The following is a 26,822-nucleotide window of genomic DNA, read 5'->3' as shown; positions in this document are numbered from 1 at the left end:
TCACCTCTGAGCACTTATTAATTATTCAATAGATGTAAATCATCCAGGGCAACAAGGAAGCAGGAGGCAAGCTCCATTGCTTTTTCTAACGATATTATTGTGTTTTTTGTGGGATAGAGCACACTGGCAGTTATTTCTGGTAGTGTTTCGTAGATTCTTTAGGCATTTTCTGTATTATTTGATAAATAATTGTTGAATTGGTAGTACATTCAAGTAACAGGGACACTGCTCATTTTCTTAAAACTGATTTCTTAAGCTGATTTGGACACCATGAAATATAAGGAGTGTGTGGGTAGCAGTTCCATCTGGGATTTTGTGGTTTTCCTCATTTTTTCCTTTGAATTATGGCTTAGATACAATCTCTGATGCATTTTTCAGTTAAACTAAAATGCTTAAGCATTTTGGCAGCTATCTTTTCCATGGAAAATAGTTGAGAAAGAGTCATTAACTGTATGGAATGTTTTTGGGGGAAAAAACTGTGATGAGGGCTAATGCCTTGGCAAATTCAGAAGTTTGAGTGGACAAGAAGCATAGGCTTTCAGTAAATCTCCGGATAATGGTAATTCTTGAGAATTTGACACCAGGTTTAAGATTTATTGTCATTCTTGTTCAGAGTACAGTCAAAAACCTCTACAAAGACTCACCATACTTTTCAATAAATTTCTAATATCAAATGTGAACAGAAGTTTTAGTGTTTAAGGATATCTTATGGAAATATTGTATAATTTTGTTAAGCTGTTGCTTTTCCAGTGGGACATTCTGGAAACTGTTTAGCTAAATGTATTTTTCTTTTCTTCTCATATTTTTTCATGATGAGCTTTACTTATAGAATAATGAGTTTAAGGCTCCTGAAACTCACCATTTTTAGAGTTTATTTTTGGAACAATTACAAATGAATTCTCCAGCAGTTTTACAGTGTTGGTAGACACATTGCCTAGAAGTTTGCCATTCAAAGGTGTGTTCTACTTTAATTTCCTCAAGTACTATAATAATTATGCCTTATATTTGTATACTTGTTACACCTTAAAAACTGCTTAAGTACATACTAACTTTTAAATATGTGCTAATAGTATTCTTAATTTTCAGGTGTTGAAATTGAGTCTTTTAATGGTGAATAAGTTAATTGCCTGGAGATCCACTTATTGAAACTTACTGCATACTCATACTTGTGCCCTATTCCACAAAAGTGTAAACCTTGCAGAACAAAACAGACAAGTCCTTAATCTCATGAAGTTTATATTTCCAGGAATTTAACTGAGCAATAGCAATTGGCTGATGAAGCAGAGTAGTCGACACTATATATACCGTGTGCCTTTTGTCTTCTAGTAGAGACAGTGTAGTTTCCTGGAAAGCCTAGACAAGCATTGATTATTTGAATCTTTAAACTTAGCACATGAAAGGAAAATGCCAGCTGCTTTTTTAAGGCCTTCAGGTATGCAGTCTTTTTGCACATTCTCTGTGAGTTCACTCTGGGTCACAGCAGGAAACAATTTCTACTCAGGTAATTTCAGAGGTGGATAGAAGGAGACCTAGAGCCTGTGATGAGCACTGACCTTTCCTGGGGCTTAAGGGGCACCGGGCAGAAATAGCGCCAAGCTCACTGAAAGCGGGAGCCTTGCAGAAGTGCTTTCCAAGAACTGCGGAACAGCGGAGGGTGCCACACGGCCTTAACAAGCCAGGAAATTGTAGGGAACAACTATTCCAAGCTTGTTTTCTTCTCATTTCCCAAACTGCTGGTGGTAACTTCTGTTGTCTACTGGAACCGAACTTGCAAGACAGTCCGAAGATGCAGGCTCCAAGGGTCAGATTCTTTGAGCACAGTAAGAGAGAGAAATACGAATCATTAGAACTGGGGGTAGGGAGACAAAGAATAGCATATATCTCTATATTTCAAGGAGAAGCTAGACACTTTCTCATGAATTATCTCACTTGTGCCAGGCCCTGCTGGATCATTCCTCTCATTTTCCCAGATGAAAATTGTCCTACCTTTCCCTCTGCTCCCAGCTGCCCCAATTTTTTTCTTCCTCATAAATGGAATATGGTAGGTATTAAAGAAGCATGTTTCTCGCATACTGTGCTTTTCTGTATAATTAATCTCCCTTACCAGGCTGTAAGTTTTCAGTGTGTGGGATCTGGGTCTGATTTTCTCTCATCATCCTCTTCCTCCTAGCCAGAGTGTTAGCATGTTACTTTGCCTTAATAAGTATTTGTTGACTGAATGGATAGAGGAATGATTGGTGAACATTCAGGGAAAAATATTTGAGAGTAATCTGGCTGTTAAATTCTTGTGGAAGTTACAATTAAAAGTTTTAGGAGAAAAACAATTATTATCTGATTGATAAGGTATTTGTGCTATTAACACAAATTATTATGTGTGCTAATGGGTAAGAAAGAAAAATAATGTGTTTTGGGAAAAAATGTAGCCTACCCTAAAATTGTAAGACCTTCAGGGCCTCCTGAAATTAGAAGTGTCATGTAGCAGTTTTGCTTTTGTATTTAACAAAACATAGCTCTTTTCTAATACTACTTTTATTAGTTTATAATACTACACTGCAATAGGGAATTCTGGCTTTCAACTTTGAGAACATGTTCACCATCTTTCAATGTTAAATAAACACATATAGATGGACTACATTCTGTGGTGAACAAAGTTTTCACATTGACACTGATAAAACATTTTATCAAAATTAAAAAAGTAAAAGGCATCTTAGTTACTTTGTATTACATATGCATACTATTGCTTATCTACAATAAACATATTCTATAAAGTTTTAATTTATATAATAATAATATGCATATAGTACAAAATAATAGTACAAAATAGGGGGACAGAATAGAGCAATATAGGAACAAATTTTTGTATAATACTGATATTAAGTTGATATTAATCTGAAAAATGTTGTAAATTAAGATGATAATTGTAATCCGAAGGAATGAACGCACACATAGAAACCTCTAAAAATAGTAAAAGAAATGAAAGAATTAAAATTATTTACTCATAAGTATCTGTTTAACACAGAAGAAGAAATGGAGGAATACTGTAACAAAAAGGCTTAATATATATAAAAAACAAATAGCTACGTAGAGATAACTCAAAACTCCAGTAACTGATGAATAGACAAAAAATGTAGTATGTCCATATAATGGATTGTTATTTCAAAAGAGGAATGAAGTACTGACATGTTACAACGTAGTTAAATTTTGGAAACATGATAAATGTAAGAAACTAGTCCTTTTTAATTCAACAGAAGGCCTCATGTTATGTGATTCCATTTATGTGAAATGTACAGTGGTTACCAGGAGCTCAGGGAAAGGGAGAGACAGGGAGTAACTGCCAATGATAATAGTGTTTCTTTCTGGGGTGATGAAATTTACTGAAATTAGATAGTCCTGATAGTTGGACAACTCTTTGAATGAACTAAAAAACACTGAATTGTACACTTTAAAAGAATAAATTTTATAGGTAAATTATATACCAATAAAGCTGTTATCTTTTAAAAGGAGAAGTATAGGAATGTAAAATTGATTTATGATTCATAAGAATTAACACCAATTTTAAGAGTAAGAATACAAAGTGCTTTTTTAAAATAAATAGATGAAAGAACAATGCAAATAAAAATAACTACCACACCAGGTAATAACCATAGTATTTAATAAAGAATTACCTGTTAGAATTAATTTATACTCCTTTCTTGGCACTTTCACAACACTTTGCTATATCTTTTCTAAGTTATGAATGCTATTCTCCATTTAATTATAGTTTTACATCTTAACCACTAATAGCACTCTCCAAAGGGCAAGGATCACATCGTTTGTTTCTCCACCTTCACTGGTACCATGTTTAATGTCTTGTGTATAATACTTCTCAATCAACATTTGTTGATGAGTAAATGACTGTTGTAAAATTAAAGTGCCATGAACTTTTTCTTAGTACTCAATATTAGGGACTTTTACAATTTAATTTCCATATTTTCATCAGGCCCTAGATAACCTTTGTTAATGAGATGCAGAGAAAACTGCCAAAACTGAAATTATTCAAAATGGAGTCAGGAGCTTTTCTGTGAACCAGTTTCATATGATAAAATTTACAGGGACCTGAATCACCAACTCAAATGGATATTACCTCAGACATTCTTCTGGATCAATATGATTATGTCCTATAGATTTATGTCCAAAGTAGTTTCACATTGAGTTAAACCTATGTGGAAACATTCAGAATGATTCAAGAGCAGAATATCTTATTTTTTCTCATATTTACAGTTTCAAGAAACTCTTGAAATTAAAATTATAGGAAGCCCTATTAATTATTTCTAATATTTATTTTTTATTGCAATTATACAGATTTCTAAATAATTGAGTTTTAATATATGCTTAGATGCTTTCTTTTCTTAATAAGAATATAGCAAACTCATGGTTTTTTCATAATTTGGGTTTTTCTGGTCTCTTCATTTCTCATTCATCTTTGTCAGCAGGAGTTTCTTTTGCTATTCATTCCTGTAACAGAATAGAAGAGTTAAATCTAAATTTTCTTTAAAAAAGTCTCATATGAATTTGCCTACCAGTAATATTTAAGCTTAATTTAACTGACACCTTTAGTTATTTAATGTTAGAAATGCATTACGTCTTTATATATTTACAGTTTTAATATTTTATTTAATTTTCATCAGTTTATTACATACATTTTATTAGTCTTATTCCATACAGAGTAAACAGTGAAGGCAATAAAATCAATTTTTAATGAATGGATGGATGCATATAGTATAGATTTTCGATGCATATAGTATAGATTTTCTGGAGCACAGAATAACAGCTTAGTATTAAGAGCTAATTTGTAAAACAGGTGTAACAAGTGTGAATTTCTCAATCCTATATGACTATTTTTAACATTGAAATGTAAGCGATTTTTCTTCTTAAGATATTTAAAAATGACCTACACATTACCTTGAGTAAATCGTATGGTAGATATATATGTATTTGAGTACACCAACTACATCCAGGTCCATTTCTTGGCAGGGGGACATCCAGCAGTTGTTGATCACAGGTGACCCCAAAGCAGCATATGACTACTGTGAACATTACAGCCCCGACTGTGATTCTGCAGCACCCAAAGCCGCTCAGGCTCAGGAACCTCAGATTGATGAGGTGAGGACCATGAGATCAGAGCAGATTTGCTCATTTCAGTGGGACGGACATAGTATTGTACTTCTATGGGTTACCTCTCTAATTACTCAATTTTAATCAAACTATACATTGTATTTTATAGTGTCTGTTTCTAAGAGGAAGTGATTTGAAAATGTTTAGTGTATTTTTCTTTTTATTTATGTATTTCGTTAGTTAAAAATTTTTTAAATTAGAGATACCTAACATGCATACTATGTATATGAGCATATTTTATTTTGGGGGAAGTGAGAATAAGCTAATTTATAAAAGCCACATTTCTGCCCTTAGCATTAAAAAAATTAACATAGTCTGGAGATAAAGGTGGCCTCTCTTCCAGTGTACTTGACATTCCCCCAGACCTTTGGCAGTTCATGCAGATGGGAAAATGACATTAGAGCTGTCTTAAACTTTTCAGGTTGTATTGAATATTTAAACATATTTCTTTTTCTATTTCTTTAAGGCTATGCTACATTGATATATATATATATATTTTTTCATTTGCTCACATAAATTTGACATAAAAAGCAGCGAAATGAAAAGCAGTGTAACCTGATTGCAGTAACTAAAACTATTCATATAGTTTGATTGATGTTATGCCACTTAATTTGGAATTCAGATATGAAACCATTCTTCCAGGCTATTCTTTCAAGAAAATTCACCATAATGAGTTGACTCTATTCTTCTTTCAAGCCAATTCTACGTACATCTAAATTAGTGTACCCATAGGAATTTTGTCAGACTTGAATATCCCAAAGAATAAAACAGCATAATACAGGTACCCTTCATCCAGATTTTTAGGTAAAATCCTTTGAAGTGGATTTTACAGAAATTAAAAAGCAAACAAGCTGGAAGGAATTTAGTCTTGAGTTGAGAGCAAAACTATGTATTTAGAGATTTTTTTTTTCTCAAGGTGAAGATTGCTAAAGTTTAGAAGGATGAGTAGAAGTTTGAAAACATCAGGACTGTCCTTAAGTTTGAAAATAACTCAAGTAACATTCTTCTTACCTCCTAACTGCATATTAGGCTCTACCTTTGGAGCTTTATTATTTAGAACAGGTTAAGATCTTGCCTTTTAATTTTAATTTATCATTATTTCTGCATATGAATTCAATTTTTATTTAACGTTTAAATGCTGAAATATATATGATGGCATTACTTTCTTTTCAAGGTATAATAGTGAATTCTGTTGCATGCTCTTTCTCATGACTTACAATTACTGTTTTTTTTTAAAACAGGATAAAGTATTAAGTGACAGGAAAGGAAATATGAGAGAAAAGAAAAATTACTTGGATATTTGTTTTTGTTTGGTTTACATTCTCAAGCACTTCATTCTTTTTATTTCCTCATGATTTATTAAAAGTTTTCTTGAATTCTAAGAGCATAGGTAACATACCCATTAGTTTGAATGGCTTTATATTTTCGAGATTATATGATGATTCAGTATTAAAATTTATAACATTTAGTAGGATACATGTTCAAGATTGATGAGATTATTTTGCTCCTGTTTTAAGAAAGATAAGTCTTATTGTTTTTAGCAACAGATATGGCTCTGATTTTGGAATAATAAAGGTATGTATTCTTAATATATCACCTTGAGGTGTATCACCTGTCATCACATATTCCCATGTTGTAATGGTATTATGTCAGGTAAGATGATTATCTTAAAGCAAAATAGTAACTTCTTAATCCATTTTCATCTCAAATTCATTTTAAAGTAAAGTCCTTTTCTACATTAGCTATTGATAATATATACTTAACTTTCTGTTGAAAAGTAAAATGTGTTTACTTGAAGCATTTGATGAGTAAAACAGCATACTGCTTGCTATAATAAAAGCTGTATGAAACTCTAGTTGGGTGATGCAAGAACTGATAACACTTCTTACCAGTTTCTATATTTAATGTGTCAGAGTGAAAAGTTTTTTCATGAAGATCAGCTCTCACAATTTTTCCCAGTTCTATACATTGATACTTTAATAATAAGATAACCATTCTATATTATGAAAAGAACTGGTTAACCAAATTAGTAAGTAGTCCTTATATTAATTTTGAACTGTAGCCATTAATACATCAATGTATTATGAATATGTATTTTAATAATTTATACATAAAATTAAATATAAATATGCATTTAATAATTTATACATAAAATAAATATACAGATGTTCTACGTACACAAAACAGGAATGTGATGTTATTTGCCAATGAATAAAGAACATAAAGCATAATATAAAGCATCAACTTTACATGCCATACTTTATGGTCCTTAATTCTCCATTAACAGATTTTATGATATTGCATATTTATTCTAATTACTTTAACAAATATGCAAATTTCTTTCATAAATTAATGTATGCTTTGTCCAACTTGTAATTTTGTCTAGTTCATATTCTGTAAATAACATATTCTAATTAATTCTTAAAATTCAATTTTTTATGTGTTTGGCACAACATTGCATCATCACCATAGAGTGACATACATAATTCAGATAGATTTAAATATAGAGATAATATCATCAAACCTTAAGCTCTATTTGAACCTACACAATAGCATTTATATAGAAGAGTAGCTAATATTAAAATTACGATGGTTTGGGGATTTTCTCATCAATTAAGTTTATCTTTCTCTCTTATAAGAAATTATACGTTAAATTGTTATATAGTTCTTTCTTTTCTTAATATATTACACAGAGTATAATGCCTTATATACAGTAGGAAATTGCATTCTTTTTTATAAAGGATGAAAGGAGAAAAAAGAAAATGAAGCAAAGACAATATTTTATAAAGAAATTTAAAAAACACTGACTTCTCATATTTTTACATTAATCTTCTTTGCACTTAGTATTTATCACATATAGTCTAGTTCTCATAGATACACAGATATGCCACTATTTTTCTAACTAATAAAATAAGAACTGACTGTATGACATTTTTAGATGGAGACTCTCCTCACATATTATAATTTATGTTAAACTACTCACAAACCAAAGCTGAAATCATTCCATCACTGCACATCTTCATACATTCATCTAATTGAGTACAGCTTGTTTCCTCTTTACCTGTCTTTAAGGCACCCACATATTCCATAACAAGAAGGGAGCAATCATTGCTTACTGTAAAGCTTCATGTAGACTAGCAAAGCTCTAAGTACACTCAATACCACCAAAAGGGGGAAATAAGAACAGAACTAGTGATTATTTTCACTACTGAATATCTCTAAGAAAAAGATGTGCTTTAATGCCTAAGAAGGGAATCATGTTATTTCCTCCATTATTCCACAACCACCACTAATCTGTTGGTGTCCATTTGGGAAGATTTAAATAGAAGAGAGAATTATGGAGGTTAGAAGAGGTTTTCTCCTAAAAGAAAAAAAAATGATGTAAAGTTAGTAAAGTTAATTGGCTACTTTGTTATATATATGCCTGAGTATTAGGCTCCATTTAAGATGCTTTTAAGTTGAGTATTTAAAAAATCTCAGACCTTTATACCTTTCTTTATTTTATGTTTTTACAATTCATTATAGATGCACATGATTATGAAAAGTCTGCCTCATTTTAAAATTCTAAAGCATAAATTAGACTAACAAATCTTTCTTTAATATTCTTATTCAAGCTGGCAGTTAGTAATGATATAAATCCAGTATTTCTTATTCCAACACAGATGAACCTAACTACAGAAAAATTATTCACTAGACAATATTCAGTCTCCATTAATGTCTTCTTCATGTGCATCTAAATTTAGCATTTAAGTGATTTATTTGCTTGATGATACTATTAAATAATGCTAACTTTGACTTTCATAGAAATAGATGGCATTATATCTTGCTTTGCAGAAGCATGAAGAAACAAAAATGCTCAAAGTAGTATACACATGTATTTTTCTATTTCACCAAATTCTATACAAATTCAATTAGAATAAATCTTTGTTGAAATGCTTCCAATATATATGCATTGATAATGAAACTATTATTGGTTAGATGAAATCATGAATATGTTTCAATTAATTTAATCAAACCACAGTTTTGATAATCAAAAAATTCTAAAGGCATGTCTATGCTTGTATTTAAGTATGACCTTCAGTTGAACCACCTAGGAAAGTTTCATTCTAGTGAGGGCATTTTATTAAGGCCCAGATATACAATATTTACAGGGAATCAGCTACAGACATATCACATTATACATCTTTGTGAAATTTGCACTCATTTGCATCATATATGTAATAGAGCTTATTAGAAGGCACAATGATCACAATTCTCTAGAAGATGTGTTCAACAGTTATTTTTCTAGGAAATTAAAAGAGTTTATCTGGCAGGTCCAGTGGGTATATATTTGTATATATTTGGAATTTTATAAAATATAATACTTAGGGAATTCCACATAAGTTGACTTTAACATTAAAAAAAGTATATACTTATATATAATATTATCTATATTTATGCTATATATCCTATCATATATCATCTTATATGTATATTAGAGTTTTAGCTTGTTGAGTTTGCTTCTTAATATTTTCTTAGTGTATTTTTCTTTTAGTCAGACATCCTTCTGGATCAATATGATTATGTCCTATAGATTTATGTCCAAAGTAGTTTCACATTGAGTTAAAACTATGTGGGAACATTCAGAACGATTCAAGAGCAGAATGTCTTTTTTCTCATATTTATACAGTTTTAAGAAACTCTTGAAATTAAAATTATAGGAAGCCCTATTAATTATTCCTTCAAATACAATTATTTGGATTTGAAGGAGAACACATTATTTTCCTCCTCGTTCAGTATGTATGATCGTTCTTACACATCTTTCCTTTAAGGAACATAAGTCTTTCCAATTAAATTCTTTTAATATAGAAAAATATAGTATAAAACACTATTACCTAATTCAAGTTCAGTTTGAATGGTAAGATATCTAAATGATATGCTTTTTTTAAAAAAAAAGCAGTACTTTTAAAAACTGAAATAACTTATTAAGTATAAATAGATTTAATCTTGAATCTTTTAACCTTTTATAAATATTCTGTGCTCATTTCATCTTAAGTAGGCTGTAACAAATTAGAAATTTCTGAATAAATAGTAAATTTTATTTTTCCATTTGTTCCAGTATTCCAAATAGAATATAGACACATTTCATGTTCCTCATACTCCTTTTCTGTTTTCTCCTATTTCTATCTCACACTAGATATGACATCCTTTGATACTTAGAAATATTATCCTCCATATTTTTATTTTTAAACATGTAGCTTAATGAAAAAAAAATACCCATGGAAATTCCTGTAAAATTCTTGTAGAGGAGCATTGTGTAGTAATTTTTACAAGTCAGAATTAACATGAATATTTAACTATTTCCAAATACATAATTTCTATGTTTGAATTAATATTCAATAATTAAATTTGAATTAATACTCAAAATTTTAGTGTCCTCACAATCCTAACACTATTCTGCTCTTAGGAAATGCGCTTTGTCACTCCTATGTTTTTATGCTCTGTGCAAGACAGTATATGTCCTGTAATACAAAATAACATTTAAATAACAGTATTTCCTTGTTTCTTAACCTTTACTCTAAGTAATAGTTAAGAAGATGATTCCCACTTTGTTAATAGTGTTACCTGCAACTAATAAGATTGCCTGGTATTTTTTCCTTTGCAATGTAGTATGCGCCTGAGGATATAATGGAATATGACTATGAGTATGGGGAAGCAGAATATAAAGAGGCTGAAAGTGTAACAGACAGACCCACTGTAACTGAGGAGACAGTAGCACAAACTGAGGTAAAAACAAAGTAGCACCTTTGTGTATGGTGTCCTGCTGTCTGTCGTCCTTTGTCCAGTGTTCCTCAAACTTACCAGAAGCCTTTTATTTGTCTGATTTCTAAGAACCAGTAACTGTGACTTTTATTTGACAGTGGCTGTCCTGAAGGAACGATGCCCATTTTGCTTTGCTTAGCCTTCCTTTCATCCATGCTCTTTATTTCTCTTTTCACTTTATTTATGTTTTCCATTCCATCTTTCACCACATTTTACAGAAAAAGAAATCCAATTTCAAAAAGAAGATGAAGACACTGGCTACTAACTCAAAGGAAAAGTCCAAAAAGTTTACAGCCCCTAAATCTGAAAAATTTGCATCCAAGAAGAAGAAACGTTATCAAGCAGCGGCAAAAGCCAAACTAGGGGTAAAGGTAGCAAAAAAAGCAATCAAGATCTCTCCTGGATAAGCTGGAAGATCTCTGATGATGAGACATTGTCCTAACCCACTAGATCAATATTCATTTGGCTAATACAGTAACCCAGTTCAAACATGATTTCCATAGATGTGGCATTATCTCATATTTTTATTAATTGCTTTTCTTATGAATTTATCATTAGGCAAATATTGTTGAAGATTTTCAAGAATACAGCTATGGAACAGTGGAAAGTTACCAGACAGAAGCTCCTAGGCGTGCATCTGGACCAAATGAGGTAATGCTCATAGACACAGTCCAGCTTTTCATAATGTGTAATATTTATTGATATACTTCACTCTGGAAGAATGTATAACCTCTGAAAACTTCGATGATTCATTTTTTTACTGAGCTAGGAAAACAATAACATTGGTTCATTATTACTAAAAACAGTTCATTTAAAACCAATCTCAATTCAGGTTTTGCATGACTTTGCTTCATGCAAACGTTAATTGATTAAAGCGAATTGGCTGCTGTCCGTTTCTTGATTGAGCAAGCTTCTCATCATGTTGTGACAAAGGGTATTTACAACATGATCCTTCTGTGAGGAGAAGAATCCTCTAATGTGAAAATTGTATCATCAAATGATACAATTACAATTTATTCCATCTGACCAATAATCATGCATTTTTATGACAGCAAACATTTCATGAAAAAGTAGTCTTAGTGAATTTATGTTTAAAATAGTAATTCCATTCTTTTTATGAAACTGTTTAAGTACATATAGTATAATGCAAACAGTCTTCCTGAATTTTATATTATGTGTACATTCTGATCATGAAACATTTGTATAAAATTCAGTTTGACTTTGTTAAATGCCTGGCATACCTGATATGAAAAATACCTGAGTAATTTACTTATTAGAATCATATACAAACACATTTTTAGGAATAATAACATTTTAGGGTGAGAACAGATTTTAAGTTTCATCTAGTCCAAATTAATCATTTTTCAGCAATGGCTGTCTTTGTTCAAGATGTTTGTTTATCCACCCAAATTCATCCAGCTTTTAGTTCAGAGTTATGAACATAGTAATATTGTGATCCTAAATTATATGCACTTTTTTATAGATAATATATCCTCCTTACCTAATATTATGGTTATTGGACATTGCATTTTACTTAACATTTTCTAAATTAATCATTTAACTACATTGTTCACTCACTTGATTTTGTGTAATACTAGTTATTTATTCAATATTACTCTATTATCTAGATTCACATGTCATAGTAAACAAGTTATTTGACATTCAAAAATCAGCAAGATTAATTTGATTTGAACCTCATCAAATCATAAAATGGTGAAAAATTACATAATAAATATAAGTCACATTTATGTATTAATAAGGAATTACTTATGAGAAAAAAATTATATTAGGCTTATTTTTTCTATGTCTCTGAGGGAGTATTATTGATATAATTTTTACTTTTAAGTGAATATTTTTATTCTCTACTCTTTATGACATTGTACAGTGATGTATTCTATTTCACTGTCTTTAATTTTGAGAACTACAATTTATATTTTATTTTCTTTAAAGAACTCTTTGGTGATATAATATTTCCCTATGTACTAGGTACTAAGTATAAATATTGAGATGATACATCTCAATATTGGTATTAATATTTTATTTTTGTGACTGAGAATCAAACTTACATGCTGTTTCTGGCAACAATTGTATTTCAAAATGATGTCCTGTGAGATTTAAAAATTAAGCAAAGCTTTCACTACATGCATACTTTATTATTAAAATATTAAGCTATAATTATCAAATTGACTAACAAGTTTTTTTTCAATGGAACAAGCAAATACACATGTGCATCCATGTGCATATTTGCAGTTTATTGGGAAAAGTGTTGTGAAAGCAATATTTCCTTGTACTTACTAATGTACAGAAATATTTCTTTCAATACTATTGGAAGACTGTCTTTCTCAGCCTTCAGTCTTACAGTCTTAGTGCAGCAGCATTTCAAATCGCTTCCTGTCACATTCATCAAACTGTTATTGACAATAGCTTACCTTGCTTTGCTAACAGTAAACTTCATGTTCTCCAATTCCTTGCAACTTAAATTAATAGCCAAATCCAGTTGAAGAAGTATTTACTGAAGAATATCTAACTGGAGAGGATTATGATTCCCAGAGGAAAAATTCCGAGGATACACTATATGAAAACAAAGGAATAGACGGCAGGGACTCTGATCTTCTAGTAGATGGTGATTTAGGCGAATATGATTTTTATGACTATAAAGAATATGAAGATAAACCAACAAGCCCCACTAATGAAGAATTTGGTCCAGGTGTTCCAGCAGAAACAGATATCACAGAAACAAGCGTAAGTCAGCATTATGCCCTGTGTCATTGCATGTCTTCTTTCTACAGTATTTTCACGTCCATCTTGATGTTTTTTCAGGTTTAAAATACAGGTTGCATTCTTATAGAACTTATGATTACTTATCACTTCTAGGACACCTTGAAAGATTCCTCCTCGTGGGAATCCAGCAGTTGTATTTCAACCATACTACTGGAGTCTTCGTTTGAAAGTATAATCATAAATAGAAATGTCTCCAAATTATCTTCTCATTGAAAAGATTAAAATATAGTTATTATTATTCTGGGTAGAAGTCTAATTTCTGGTTTCCTGACTATTTTGTTGCATTTACTTTGAAAAATTTCCAGTAATGTTCCATATTTACCATTATTATTATTATTAATTATTATTATTATTTTACCTTCTGAACCTTCACCCATTCCTCCAGCCCTCCATCTTTTGCTTCTATTTTATTAAATATAATTTGGTGACACTTCTTGCTTAATGTCTTGAAATAATAATTGAGGTCTCTATATCTGTATTTTTCTATAATATGTCCTTAAGAAGAAATTGTTCAATCATGCAGGATTCAGTATTAATATTTATCATACTTTGCTTTTAATTTTTCACTATTTAAAGCTTTAATATTTTTCTATTTTTAAAGACATTTTAATATGTTGTTTTAAATGAACCCAGGTGATTTAATTCCTTGTTAAAAAAATACTTAAATAGTCTTATTTACTTAAAGACAGTCTACTTGAATTTTTCACTCAACAGATAAATGGCCATGGGGCATATGGAGAAAAAGGACAGAAAGGAGAACCAGCTGTAGTTGAACCTGTAAGTACCAGTGTAAATAGATTGTAAAGGTTGGTACAGATATTTAATTGATATTATAAATCATCCTCTCCTTAAATTATTATCTATGTTCATGTTTTACCAGTGAAAACTCTGGTGTCCAAATATTTATAATTTTCCATAAACAAGTGAATTAATAAGGCCACTTCCAGCATGAAATATTGCAATAAACCAAAAAATAGAGAAAGAAGGAATTTTTGAATTTGAAAGTAGCTAAAATGTATCTTGTCTAAATCTTATTGTACAGCTAAGGAAGCTGAGTCTGAAACTATAAGTAACTTACCTAAGGTTTATATGTTTGATAGTTGAGATTCACTCCAAAGTGATTTTTAAAATTTATATTAGTACTATTACTACTCAAGATATTGGTAAGAAGAAAATCTTACTGAAAAGACATTTTACTGTTGTTCTTCCCAAACAGAACATTACATTAAGAATTGTTATATTAGAGATAAAGGTAGTATGTTGAACTAGATGCCTTGAAATAATTTTATATCATGAAATAATTTCAGATATTGCAAGGACATAAAAAATTTTTTTTAATTTAGTGGGAAGATAAAGATTAAAAAGACACATCTGTAAAGCCATTGTTGGCTATCTACTCCATTACTCCAAAATCTGAGAAAGCATGCCACATGCTCACCAAAGGCTTTTAAAATGTTTTATTTTAGAATGAATTTGCCTCTGCTATGAAAATTTACCAAAACTTCTTAAATGACCAAACGATTTTCAGCAGTGGAATCATAAACTTTTTAGAACTGAATTCTTATTCTGAAATATTCTTTTATTCTCTTGTCTGTTTACCCCCAAATCTTTTGTATGGACTTTTTTGCCTTCTTGAGAACATTTAACGTATTCTTTTTGTACTTATCTGAATATTTATTTCCTTTCTAATTAGTTCAAAGATGCTCTGAGGACAGGGACTGTCTTCAGTCATTTTTATTTCCTCCCTCTCCCATACAAACATTTTTAAAATTGGTTGCATATGGTAAGAATAGAGAACTCACTTTTTTAAATGCAAGGATGCTGTGCTCTCCTAGATCCACTTAGATGAAGGTTAGGGGTTACATTTCCCTAGTAATGATTCTCTGTCTTTTTTATATTACAGGGTATGCTTGTTGAAGGGCCACCAGGGCCAGCAGGACCTGCGGTATGTAAATGTCTTGATTATTTTTATTTTTGTCTTGTTTTTTAAAAATATGAGATATAAGATTTCTACTAATTTGAGTATTGAATTACAGAGGCAAACATTTGTCACAGGACCTGGTAGTCTTGAATTGCTTTCTGATTTGGCTCTCCAAATGACATTCTTTTGATTACAATGGAATTAAATTTTATTTTAAATATTTTCTTTGCTTAAATATCTCGGCATCTTCTACCCTCATTTTCAACTTTCTACCTGAAAGTTATGATAGTAAAAAAAAAATCCTTATTTTGAATAAAGAGGTATAAATATATCTCAATGAATGGAGGTGAGAGTTCTAAGCAGACCTGCTGCCTTATCTATACTTCCTGTATGGAATGATTAGGAGCTTCCATGTGGTTTCCTGATAAGGTTGATGCCATGCAGTGTGTCTTTATTCTCAGGCAGTTTTACTGATCTGACTTGTATGAAATCTTGTCTTTTGTGAAATTTATTGAATTCTTGTCATCTGAAGAAACTTGTTATACTTATGACTTTAAATATTTTACCAATAAAATAAAATATAAAAATGTCTCCAAGCTAAGTGATTTCTATGTTTCAACTTTGCTGTCGCATTCTTGAAGTCTAATTGAATGAGGGTACCATTCCTTCAGTAAGAACTGGGAACCAGTTTCTACCTCATGGACTAAATTGGCGTGTTCTCCGTTCCTGTTTCCCTTGGGATGTCTGCCTCCACCCTGCGAGCAGCTTCATGGAGAAAGAGTTGAGCTAGCTACAAAGTGGTCCATACATGCTGTCTTGTCAGATAAACAGGGCAATTGTTTGAGAAGCAAGTTTATATTTATGAACTATAAACGAGCTGTTCTTTGATTTTGGTTGGATGAATTTGCCAGAATACTAATGAGATCAGGAATTTGACTCAGATCATGTTTTATTTCTCTGTAGGGTCTTATGGGTCCTCCGGGTCTACAAGGCCCCACTGGACCCCCTGGTGACCCTGGAGAGAGGGTAAGTGAAGGGAATCCTCATAACATGTAACAAATTAAAATAATGAATACATCTTCTACAATTCAAGGTGTTATCTTTCTCACTGTGGCAGAAGTCCATGAATTCAATGTTGTGCAACATTTTGGTTAATTTTCCAAGCTATAATTTTTAAAGTGAGGGTAAACAATGTGCATATATTAGGGAATATAGTCAATTGTGTTGTTAAAAGAAGAACAAAAAGAATATGCAATTATCTATTAGAATTAGTAAGAAAACTTTTGTTTGCAATCAATTCCCTTGTTGACATGAACCTGTTACATGAGATTTAGTTATTCAGTTTAAATTCAGACATTTTCCAGGAATTCTCATGGGTATTTAGTTGGATGCTGATAGATTGAATTAATAAGCCTGAAGTCAAATTTGAAGATTATATCCTGGGTCAGATAGTGAAATAGACTCTTTCCAAACTTTTTGTAAAAATCTCTTTCCCTTTTTTCTCCATCCTTAAGTAGCCAAGAACTTTGTGGATTATTAAAATCGTGTAAAACTAGTGTAATGAAATACAACCTCTCTAGGTATGTTTGCTAAAAGGAGATTAGCCAAGCAGGAGAGGACAGATGCAAATTAGTCAATGTAAACTTAAGTTCTTAAAAATCATTCTATCTCTAATAAATTTGATGATTTTATTTTTATTTATTTATTTATTCATTCATTTATTTTGGCAATTTCATTTGCTTTCATAGGGTCCTCCAGGGCGTCCTGGATTACCAGGTGCTGATGGTCTACCTGGTCCTCCTGGTACCATGTTAATGTTACCGGTATGTTTTTTCTTTCATTGTTATAAAGACTGTTACAACATTTATAACAATATTATAAAGAATGACTTGATATTTTGGAATTTTTATGAAGGAATGAATAGAATGGGTAGCAGTATGTGCAGGTAAAAACTTCATGATGGTTTATTCCAGAGTATTCGGAGATTATAGAATCTAAAATTGTAAAAGGAGTCCAGAGCCTCTTCTACAAATGGCAAAACACGGTCTTGAGAACTTCCATAATAGGCAGGAGAATTAAAAAAAGAAAAGAATCTGGATATTATGGTTCGTGGTGGAGTTAACCATGAACTTTTGTAAAATCCCATCATTTTAAGTGTTTTTTATCTAGTAATTAAAGTATGTATTTGACAAAGGCAAATTTTGAGCTTGTGTTTTTTCTTAGTTTCGTTATGGTGGCGATGGTTCCAAAGGACCAACCGTCTCTGCTCAGGAGGCTCAGGCCCAGGCAATTCTTCAGCAGGCTCGGGTAAGAAAGGATAAACATGTGTTCCCATTACCTAATTCTGTGTCAAATGATGTGTGTGAACACATTCATGTGTGTTTGTGTGTGTGTGTGTCTGGATTGTGCTATCATTATGAACAAAGTATTTCTGAATAGTGTACTAAGTTTAGATGGGAAAAAGTACTAAAATTATATCCACTTTTGCAGTAGGAATATTTTCTTTAATTGAATATTAAAGTTAAATGACTGATACTTGTGGTATTGTCTTGTGTAATTCTGGCAATAACACATAAACCATAACATAAAATTGCTAATTTTTTTTCATAGACTGATGGATTTATTCCTAGCACTCACCATGTTTGCATTAAAATGAGAAAAAAGCCTTAGAATGTTATGGAGAAAACTATGGAGATACTTTTTTCCTGCTAAAGCATAAATCAGTAATCAATGAATAAAGAAAATAAGACAAAAATAAACTTTTTTTCCTCCTAATCTCCTAGATTATTCAGGTAACCCAAATAATCCAAAAAATAAACTTCTTAGGAATTTTTGTATAGGAAAGAAGCCTTTAAATATATATTCTAAGTGTTAACTATTATAATCTACTTTTTCAAAATCCACTTAGCTTATAACCCTTTGTCAGCTGAAAGCTTTCTAAGTATACCTGTATACTTCTAACACATATAATTATCTATTTTTAAAATTAAATTTATTGTGATTAATATATATAATTAAATCAAAAGAATGGACCCAGAATTTAAAGTCGTATAATACACTCATTCACAATATAGGGGGTTTTTATAAGGAAAGAGGAAATAAAGGGCTTACATTTGATATAAATATGGAACCCCATTTTCTGAGTGCTGTAAGTCATTTCTGTGGTAATGTATTTATCATCATACATTTATGGGTGTATAAACTATCTGAAAACATAAGTGAAGGTTAAAATTCACTCTCAGTTTGTATTTACTAAGTCTATTGATTTTAAAAGATGCTATTATTTGGTTATATCATGTATAAAGACAATGAAAATTTTAAATATTTGTTTATTAGACCTTGGCATAATCTAAAACATTTAGAATAATTTACTAACAATTACTGTAATTATGTATTATTTGGAATAAATTTAAGGTAATTATTTGAGCTTAAATATTTTATGAAGCCATTAAATTCCTCACTTTATTAGTCCTTTTACCCTACTTGGAAATAGGTAGCAAGCATTATAATTCCAATTTTTCAGATATTTAATCTCAAGGATTAAGAAGTGTATTATCAAAAATCTCATGGTGAGTCAGTAGTGGAACTTTGGAGATCCTACTGTTTTCATGTCTTGTACTTTTCTAACATGATTTTGCATATTTACTTCTATTACAGTATTATTTTGATACCTGTTTTTATAATCTTTTTAAGTATTCATGTTTTGGAATCACTAATATTAAAAAATAGCACACTATACTAATTTAACATCTATCAAATATTTATCCTTTGTACTCTACTTCTTCCAACTCTTCAAGTATGCTAATTTCACATTTCTAATATTCAATATCAATAGTGCATGTATTCAGTATATTATGTCTATGATTATACAAATTAAATGTTTTTTTCTCTATAACGTTAATGATATTTGTTAAAATAAATGTATTTCATAACACTTTCTGATCAATTTTTGCTATCCAGCTTTAATCATCATAGTTTTTTTCTAAAATATTGCCAGAAAATGTTATTGATTGTACACCTCTAAAAATATTTTCAATGAGAATTGTATCTACATGTTTAAGAGAAATCTACACATTATTCTGAAGTACACTTCAGAGAAAAAAATCAGATGTTAGATTTCGTATTCTAAAATATATGTTAAATATGATCATTGAATGAATCATAATAATATATGGTAAAAGATTATATATAAGTTATGATGGTTTAAAAATGTCTGTTGCTTATTTAGGTTATTTATCACTCTAGAGACTTGCAATTCTTCAGGAATCAGGCAGTATTTCTAGAATGTAGGTAGTAAACCTGTGCTGATCGTCTGTTATTGAAGGGTAGTTTGTGCGATGAATGCTGTAGTTTAATATGCTCATCCTGGAGAACGGTCTTGAGTTTGATATTTTTTTTTATAGATTGCTCTGAGAGGCCCACCTGGCCCAATGGGTCTAACTGGAAGACCGGGTCCTGTGGTAGGTTACTAAATAAAATCATGTATGTTAAAATTCCCATGTTAGTAGTCCCTTGTGCAGCTTTGGCCAGGCATCGTTTATATTTCTGACTGAGGAAAATAGGGTATGTATACTACATACATTTGGCTTTATTTCCACTTAAAAAATCTATTTAATTCAATCCTCAGTAAATTTTGATGAAAAGGTTTCAATGAAAAGTTTTCAAATCAAATAAATACAATGAAAGTATAATTAAAAGTCACATATCCAACTATTAATTTCTCGAACAATGTAATTTGTTTGCATAGTATTTAGAGTTGCTAAAATTCAGATGCTGCATTAAATTCCTGAGACAATTTTATGTTGAATTTTTTTTTTTTTTGAGAGGGCAAAACTATCTGAGGTCAATGAAAATTTTCACTAATGTTAGAAGCAGAAGCAGGATACTTGGTTTAAACTTCAGGTTGCCTCCAGCATTCCACAAAGTGCTTCAGATATTAGAAAAACTAGTTAATCTTTTAGAGACTCTTGGACAATAATGGTGTTTTATTTTTTCATACAAGCTTGCTTGTGAGCTGATACATTCCTAATAGTTTTTTCTAAATATCTTCAAATATTTTGAAACTTACCAGAGGTTAAGCAATGTAACAATCACACACACAAAGAACCCCCACATAGATTCCTTTTAAACCGTATTTTTTTCATAAGAAGAAAGAATGCTGTAGGATTACAACCTGGGTTCTTGTTCATTTTAAAATTAATAGAATGAATACTTTCTATTGTATTTTTCAATAGAAAACCTAGTTTACTATGCTTTCACATGACAATATATGCTTTCAATGTTTCACTGAATTACATGGTATTTGTAGGAATTATTACTATGAATATTAAAATCTTATCTTTGATTTACCAAGAGATACTTATAGCAAAACTATTCAAATTTGAGTCAAGTAAATACTTTTCTAATTATTTAATCTGTTTTACTGATTATATTAGGATGAGAGTGTTATTCATATATTTTATCCAAGAGTTTATGTAGTTTTACATAAATTTATACTTTTCTTGACTTAATCTTGACCTTTCATAACATTCTCTATATTTTAAAGGGCTGTACACTTAAACATATGACCTCATGTGGAATACATGTTCTGGCAATATGTTCCACAGAATTTAAACAATAAATATTCATAAATGCATTATTAAGCATTTATCATTTTTTTATTGTTCAACATTTCAAAATATAGTAAGGAACATGGAAGATTCTATGTCATTTAACAAAGGGAGAAACAGAGTTAATATTTAATTGCTTGTTAGGGACAACTCAAATTTACATGGTGAAAGAAAGTCAGCAGCAGGATAGTGTTTTACAGATTTGGGGGCAGAAGAATTACCTGTATATTTTTTAAAAAATTGAAATTCTCAGGCCCTGAATTTGGGACTCTGATGATGTTAGTTCAGAGTTGAAACTGGAAAACTATATTTTAGATGAGGGCACCAGGCTGATTTCTTATGGTGAAGCATGTTTGGAAACAGTCATATTACTTAATTTTAAGATATCAGTTTAATAACTGTAAAACTATATTTTCCAAATTAATTTGCCTGGTTATCATCCTGACTAACGCAAGCCTAGTGGATCTGTAGAGGTTAGGGCATTGATGAGCACAATCAATGAAAGTATATCAGCAGGTCCTGTTTACACCAAACCATCATTAAGGGTCAGTTATTCTCAGCAATTCTGGCAAAGAGAAAACATTGACAGTCATGTGCACATGCTCAGTGTCATATCCAGATTAATTACTTTTATTACTTAAGTCTGTTGTGGGAAGTTTTAGCTTCTTCATATATGAAAGGAATATATGTGGGAGAAAAAAATCATAGTTTATTTTTACCATATCCCATCCTTTGCTCTAAAACATCAAATATTACAGGCTTTCAAATATGTTACTTTGAGAGTCTACAAGTATCTTATACATGAAAATTAAAAAAGAAACAAAGTCTACATCAGTATTCTGACATACACATGTACATTCCTCAAACAAAAAATTCCTTTATTCAATTGATTTTTCCAATTGCATTTATAGACAAATGGAGGTATATATTATAAAATTTGCAGGGAATGTAAAAATGTGTTTTTATTCTTATTCTCTTACTTTAATTATTCATGACACATTTTAGAATAGTGTTTGGGTGAAGTGATTATAATCTGTTGAGTAGGTAATGTTTACCTCCAGAGGAGATACATATAGTGTAGTAAATTAATTAAAAACAAATTGTCCTATAATTGCTTTCAATTCAATGATTAATAATCTGATTTAATGTAGAGCCCATTTTTCTCTTGAAGAAATTTAGTTGCAATATTCTTAATTAGAAGTTTGAAAGTCATCATTTTTGTAATTTTCAAGACTAGAATATTCATGTTGCTTGACTTGCCGTATTTCTTGGGAGTCATATTAATGGTTATTGTATTTTGCAGCCACCAGGAGGCTCTAGATACCTAACACTTTCAGACTTAGCATAATTTTAATCTTTTTGTATTTTGATTCAGCACACCATTTAATTTCATATATATTGACTTAAATAAATCAGAAACTTCTTAAACATACCAAGTATATCTCTTTGGCATGAAGTAACTATTACCAGCATGTTCAGTTTTAATGTTCTAAGGCCTTTTAGAGGGCTGAAAAGCTTAGTATTTATTTTTAAAATTCACAAAACATCTATAAAGTGGTTTTATATTTTTTCTAGTTAATGTGGCAGGTTTTTGTTGCACTTTTTGATTATGTAAATGTTTGTAAGAGGCCTTTGTCATAAGGACTTATTCTTCATGAGAAATAAACAGACCAATAATGATAGTAATAACATCTGTTCTTGACATTCTATTGCTATAGAATTCAGTGTCTAAGACATTTCTGAGTACAAAGCAGTAACATTTTGCCGAGTCCTTCATGTATAAATAGATTCAGTATATACCTGATTCAGTAGAAGTGTGTTGCCTCTAATACTACAGCACAGTGTAATGATTAAAAATTCCTTGTGTATCATCAGAAGTGCTCTGATGACTCGCACATTATAGAAAATTTCAATATGATTTCATGAAATTGGCTTCTGTGTAGGTATGCATAAAATACAAACTCTCAAATATACCTCAAACACTGGAATACAATCAAAGTCTGAAAAGATATATAGTTCGTTAAGGGACTTGATAAATTTATTGTATTAAAATCATACTGATTTGATTAAACAGATTTTGAAATATGTTTATTTATTTCTGTAAAAATGGTAGATAAAAATGGCTAGAAAATTACTAAATGTATGATTATATACTCACATTTTTTCTACAGGGGGGGCCTGGTTCATCTGGAGCCAAAGGTGAGAGTGGTGATCCAGGTCCTCAGGTAAAAAATTGATTTCACTTATTTTATTTTTTACTTTATTTTATCTAGTCGGGTACTTCAAGTATCTGCCATCTGTTTTATGGATAAAGAAATTACTTAAATTGCCTAGCTCACATTACCTCCTTCAATTGAAAAACCCCTCCTCATAGCCAGTTGACAGCCAATAACTTGATTAATTTAAACAATAGTAAAAGAAGATAATAAGCTAGAACATAAGAAGACTTGATAGCAATGGCCCTTCAGAATATTAAATTGGCTTGAGGTTGTACAGAGCAGAGCAGAACTGTTACAGTTGTATTTCTAGTGGCCTTGTCTCAAACCCTTGAAGTTTTCTGTGGAGAGGAAAACTGATATATTCTCTCAGAAAAGATATTTAACATACTTAAAATAATCTGACTTCAAACCTTTTGTAGAGCTGAGGAAATTAGAGAAATTGAGAGCATGTCAGTTGAAATTTTTAAAAAGATCTTAGGTTATATTTGCATGGTGCCAAAGTAAAAGTATTATTTCCTCATTAATCATATCAAGTAGAGACATTCAATATAATCACATTATGAAATATACTTATTTTAGAAAATTGAAAAATGAAAGATAATTCTTTAAATGTATTCATTTTTAAATGAAAGTGCTTCTTGATATACTCAATAAATAAAAATTCAGAACGGGCTGTAGGAGCTCTCAAGAGGCCATCCATTAACTTTTTTTTCCTTTTTAAGTTAATATTATTTTTAAAATATAATAATGTAAAATTGAATTTCAGCGCCTACATATATTCTTGTAACCACCATCGCTATCATCAGCACAGACCCCACTTTCTTGGTGCTGACACTTTATAGTGACATCTTCTCCCGATCCCTAAATACCTGACAACCACTGATCTATTCTATCACTGGAGTTTTATCTTTTTCAAGAATCCACATAAATGAAATCATGTATTATGTAACCTTTTGAGACTTTGACCTTTGGCTTCTTTCACTTAGCATAATGCCTTTTAGATTTGTTATGGTTGATGAATGCATCAATAGTTCATTCCTTTTTTGTGTTGAGTAGTATTCCCTTCTGTGGATGCACCACAATTTATTGTGAAATGAGAAAAAATCCAAAAAAACTGGGAAAGATATTTGAGTGATTCACAACATGGTGACCTTATTTCTCATGCTTGGTTTATACTTTCGTAAAGGGATAGAAAGAATTTGCAGCTTGGCTGAGAATTGCATAAAAATAATGAAATGATATTACATGAAAATCTGGAGAGTTTAATCCTTTGAAAAGTTTATGAACTTTTTGATCAAAGTATCCTCTTTACAAAATAGTTGCATCTGAAAACATGCTGCCATAGATTTTGTGGATTTTGCAATTTTCTTTGACTCCTTGAGTCCAAAGAGATGGCACTATCAAATGAAGGATCATTTTCATCAAAAGCTAAGATTTGTCCTATTATTATTGCCCCTTGCCTTCCAGTTGGGATATAAGGTAGATTCTCCTCAATGTATTTGTTTAAAGTATATTCTCTTAACCTCTAATTATTAGATAGCCTTAATTTCATATTTCTGTAATCAGCATTTTACAATGATCATGAAAATTATTTGTAATTTCAAATGTGTGTTACATTTTCTACCACACTCATTATATGCATACCAGTTTAAATTAACTAAAAGTAGGTATAGTTAATTAAATATAAAGACCTGTATAGCATTTACACTGTAACTACATTTGATTTATTAATCAGCTGTGTAATTTTATTTTAAAAAGCACATATCAGCCCCCACATATATATATATATAAATACATATAAAACATTATATGGTACTACTTCCACAGGGAAACATATCGCGACTCTTTAATCTTTATTGTTACATGCAGTGGTGCCCGGCAGTAATTCACATCAGGAATTGCCAGTTTATCCTCCAATATTTTATAGATTACTGAAAGAAACATATTCTAGTCACTGCTAAGTCGTATCAGGATAATGGAGAAAAAGACAGATTTATTCTAAAATTGCAACAGTTTGCAATTTAATAGGAGATTGAACTGTGAAAAAAGGCAATTGTAATCCAGTGTGATAAATGCAATAAAAGAATAAACATCTAGGAGAGGATCTCTGAAACAGTCTCAAAAAAAAGGGAAAGGTGAAAGAAAGGAACAGGAAAGAGAGTAGGAATGAAAGGGATGGTTAAGAGTGTTTTCAGTTAAGGAAAATGTAAAACCCCAAGGTTTTGAGAATAAAATGAGTAATTGAGGACTTGTTTAAAGTTTAAAATAACATTTTGCATTCCTGTTGTTTAAATGTAATCACATGTCACAAAAACTTAATGAAATAATATAACTCTTGCAAGAAGCCTTTTAGAAAAACTGGTTCTTTTGTCTTCTGTCTTATCTGGACTTTTACATAAATAATTCTCTTGTGTTAAAGTTAACAAGGTAAAGCTAAGAGGATATAAATTTCTAAAACCATCTCTCTCAGTGTGATGAGTTTATTGTTCAAGATCTATAAAATGAGTCAATTATGTTTTGATATAGGGCCCTCGTGGTGTCCAAGGTCCTCCTGGCCCAACAGGAAAAGCTGGAAAAAGGGTATGGTTGTTTTTCATTGTGTATTTTGAAGGCATCAGAAATCATCATTATATTGGTTCCTTTCACTCTGTTCTGGTAGGAATCGCTTTAACTTAGTCATGTTCTTGGCATTGTCAGGGTCGCCCAGGTGCTGATGGAGGAAGAGGAATGCCAGGAGAACCCGGGGCAAAGGTCAGGAGCTCCTACATTTGTATATTCAGATCTTGTATGTCAGTTCACCCCTGAAAATTTTATGATTTAATATAAAGTTTCTTATGAAAGAATATTTCACATTGAAATTACACTATACAATTAGACTGGGCATGTGAATGACAATGATGGTGATGGTGACAATGATTTTACAGGGGGATCGAGGATTTGATGGACTTCCGGGTCTGCCAGGTGACAAAGGTCACAGGGTAAGATACACTGTTCTATTATTTTATTCTTTATACAGGGATAATGCAGGAATACCATGAAATATTTTAGAATTGATACACTTTAGGAAATCAGAAGAAAGTTAAACATTTGTGAATCCATTTAGAATATTACTGTATCTACCAGACACTTGAAGAAAATTAAAGAATTACACACGTGATATCACTTTAAGTTCATTAATTGTTTTGACATTAAAATCCTCACTTCATTTAGACATTAGTTGAGGCAGAATCTTTATGCATGTGTATGTGGAAAACACAGTATTTGTAGAACAAGTGTGGAGATTTAATCTTGCCTCTTATTTTTTTGATAATTGCCCTCATTTCCCTATTACATTTT

At 30.9% G+C, this 26,822-nt stretch overlaps 1 protein-coding gene across 3 annotated transcripts in view; it reads left to right on the top strand.

Annotated features, from left to right (window-relative positions):
• Positions 1-26,822, top strand: part of COL11A1 (collagen type XI alpha 1 chain) — a 214,931-nt gene that overhangs the window by 68,687 nt on the left and 119,422 nt on the right. For 2 of the 3 annotated variants that reach the window (XR_012130262.1, XM_036996454.2), the window contains exons 5-18: positions 5,014-5,142; positions 10,804-10,920; positions 11,515-11,607; positions 13,444-13,698; positions 14,452-14,514; positions 15,641-15,682; positions 16,622-16,684; positions 17,407-17,481; positions 17,882-17,965; positions 20,062-20,118; positions 23,439-23,492; positions 26,013-26,066; positions 26,184-26,237; positions 26,411-26,464. Coding sequence is in view for 2 of the 3 variants with exons in the window: in XM_036996454.2 (XP_036852349.2) it covers positions 5,014-5,142; positions 10,804-10,920; positions 11,515-11,607; positions 13,444-13,698; positions 14,452-14,514; positions 15,641-15,682; positions 16,622-16,684; positions 17,407-17,481; positions 17,882-17,965; positions 20,062-20,118; positions 23,439-23,492; positions 26,013-26,066; positions 26,184-26,237; positions 26,411-26,464 (1,194 nt within the window). In the remaining variant the exon portion in view is untranslated. Of the gene's footprint in view, positions 1-5,013; positions 5,143-10,803; positions 10,921-11,174; positions 11,328-11,514; positions 11,608-13,443; positions 13,699-14,451; positions 14,515-15,640; positions 15,683-16,621; positions 16,685-17,406; positions 17,482-17,881; positions 17,966-20,061; positions 20,119-23,438; positions 23,493-26,012; positions 26,067-26,183; positions 26,238-26,410; positions 26,465-26,822 lie in introns of all 3 variants that reach the window. The other variant, XM_036996455.2, reaches the window with a different exon arrangement.

This window comes from Manis javanica, chromosome 4 (genome assembly GCF_040802235.1).
Source record: "Manis javanica isolate MJ-LG chromosome 4, MJ_LKY, whole genome shotgun sequence".
In the NCBI taxonomy this organism is placed as follows: Eukaryota; Metazoa; Chordata; class Mammalia; order Pholidota; family Manidae; genus Manis; species Manis javanica.
The sequence above is the reverse complement of the archived record's forward strand: the minus strand, read 5'-3'. Positions and strand labels throughout refer to the sequence as shown.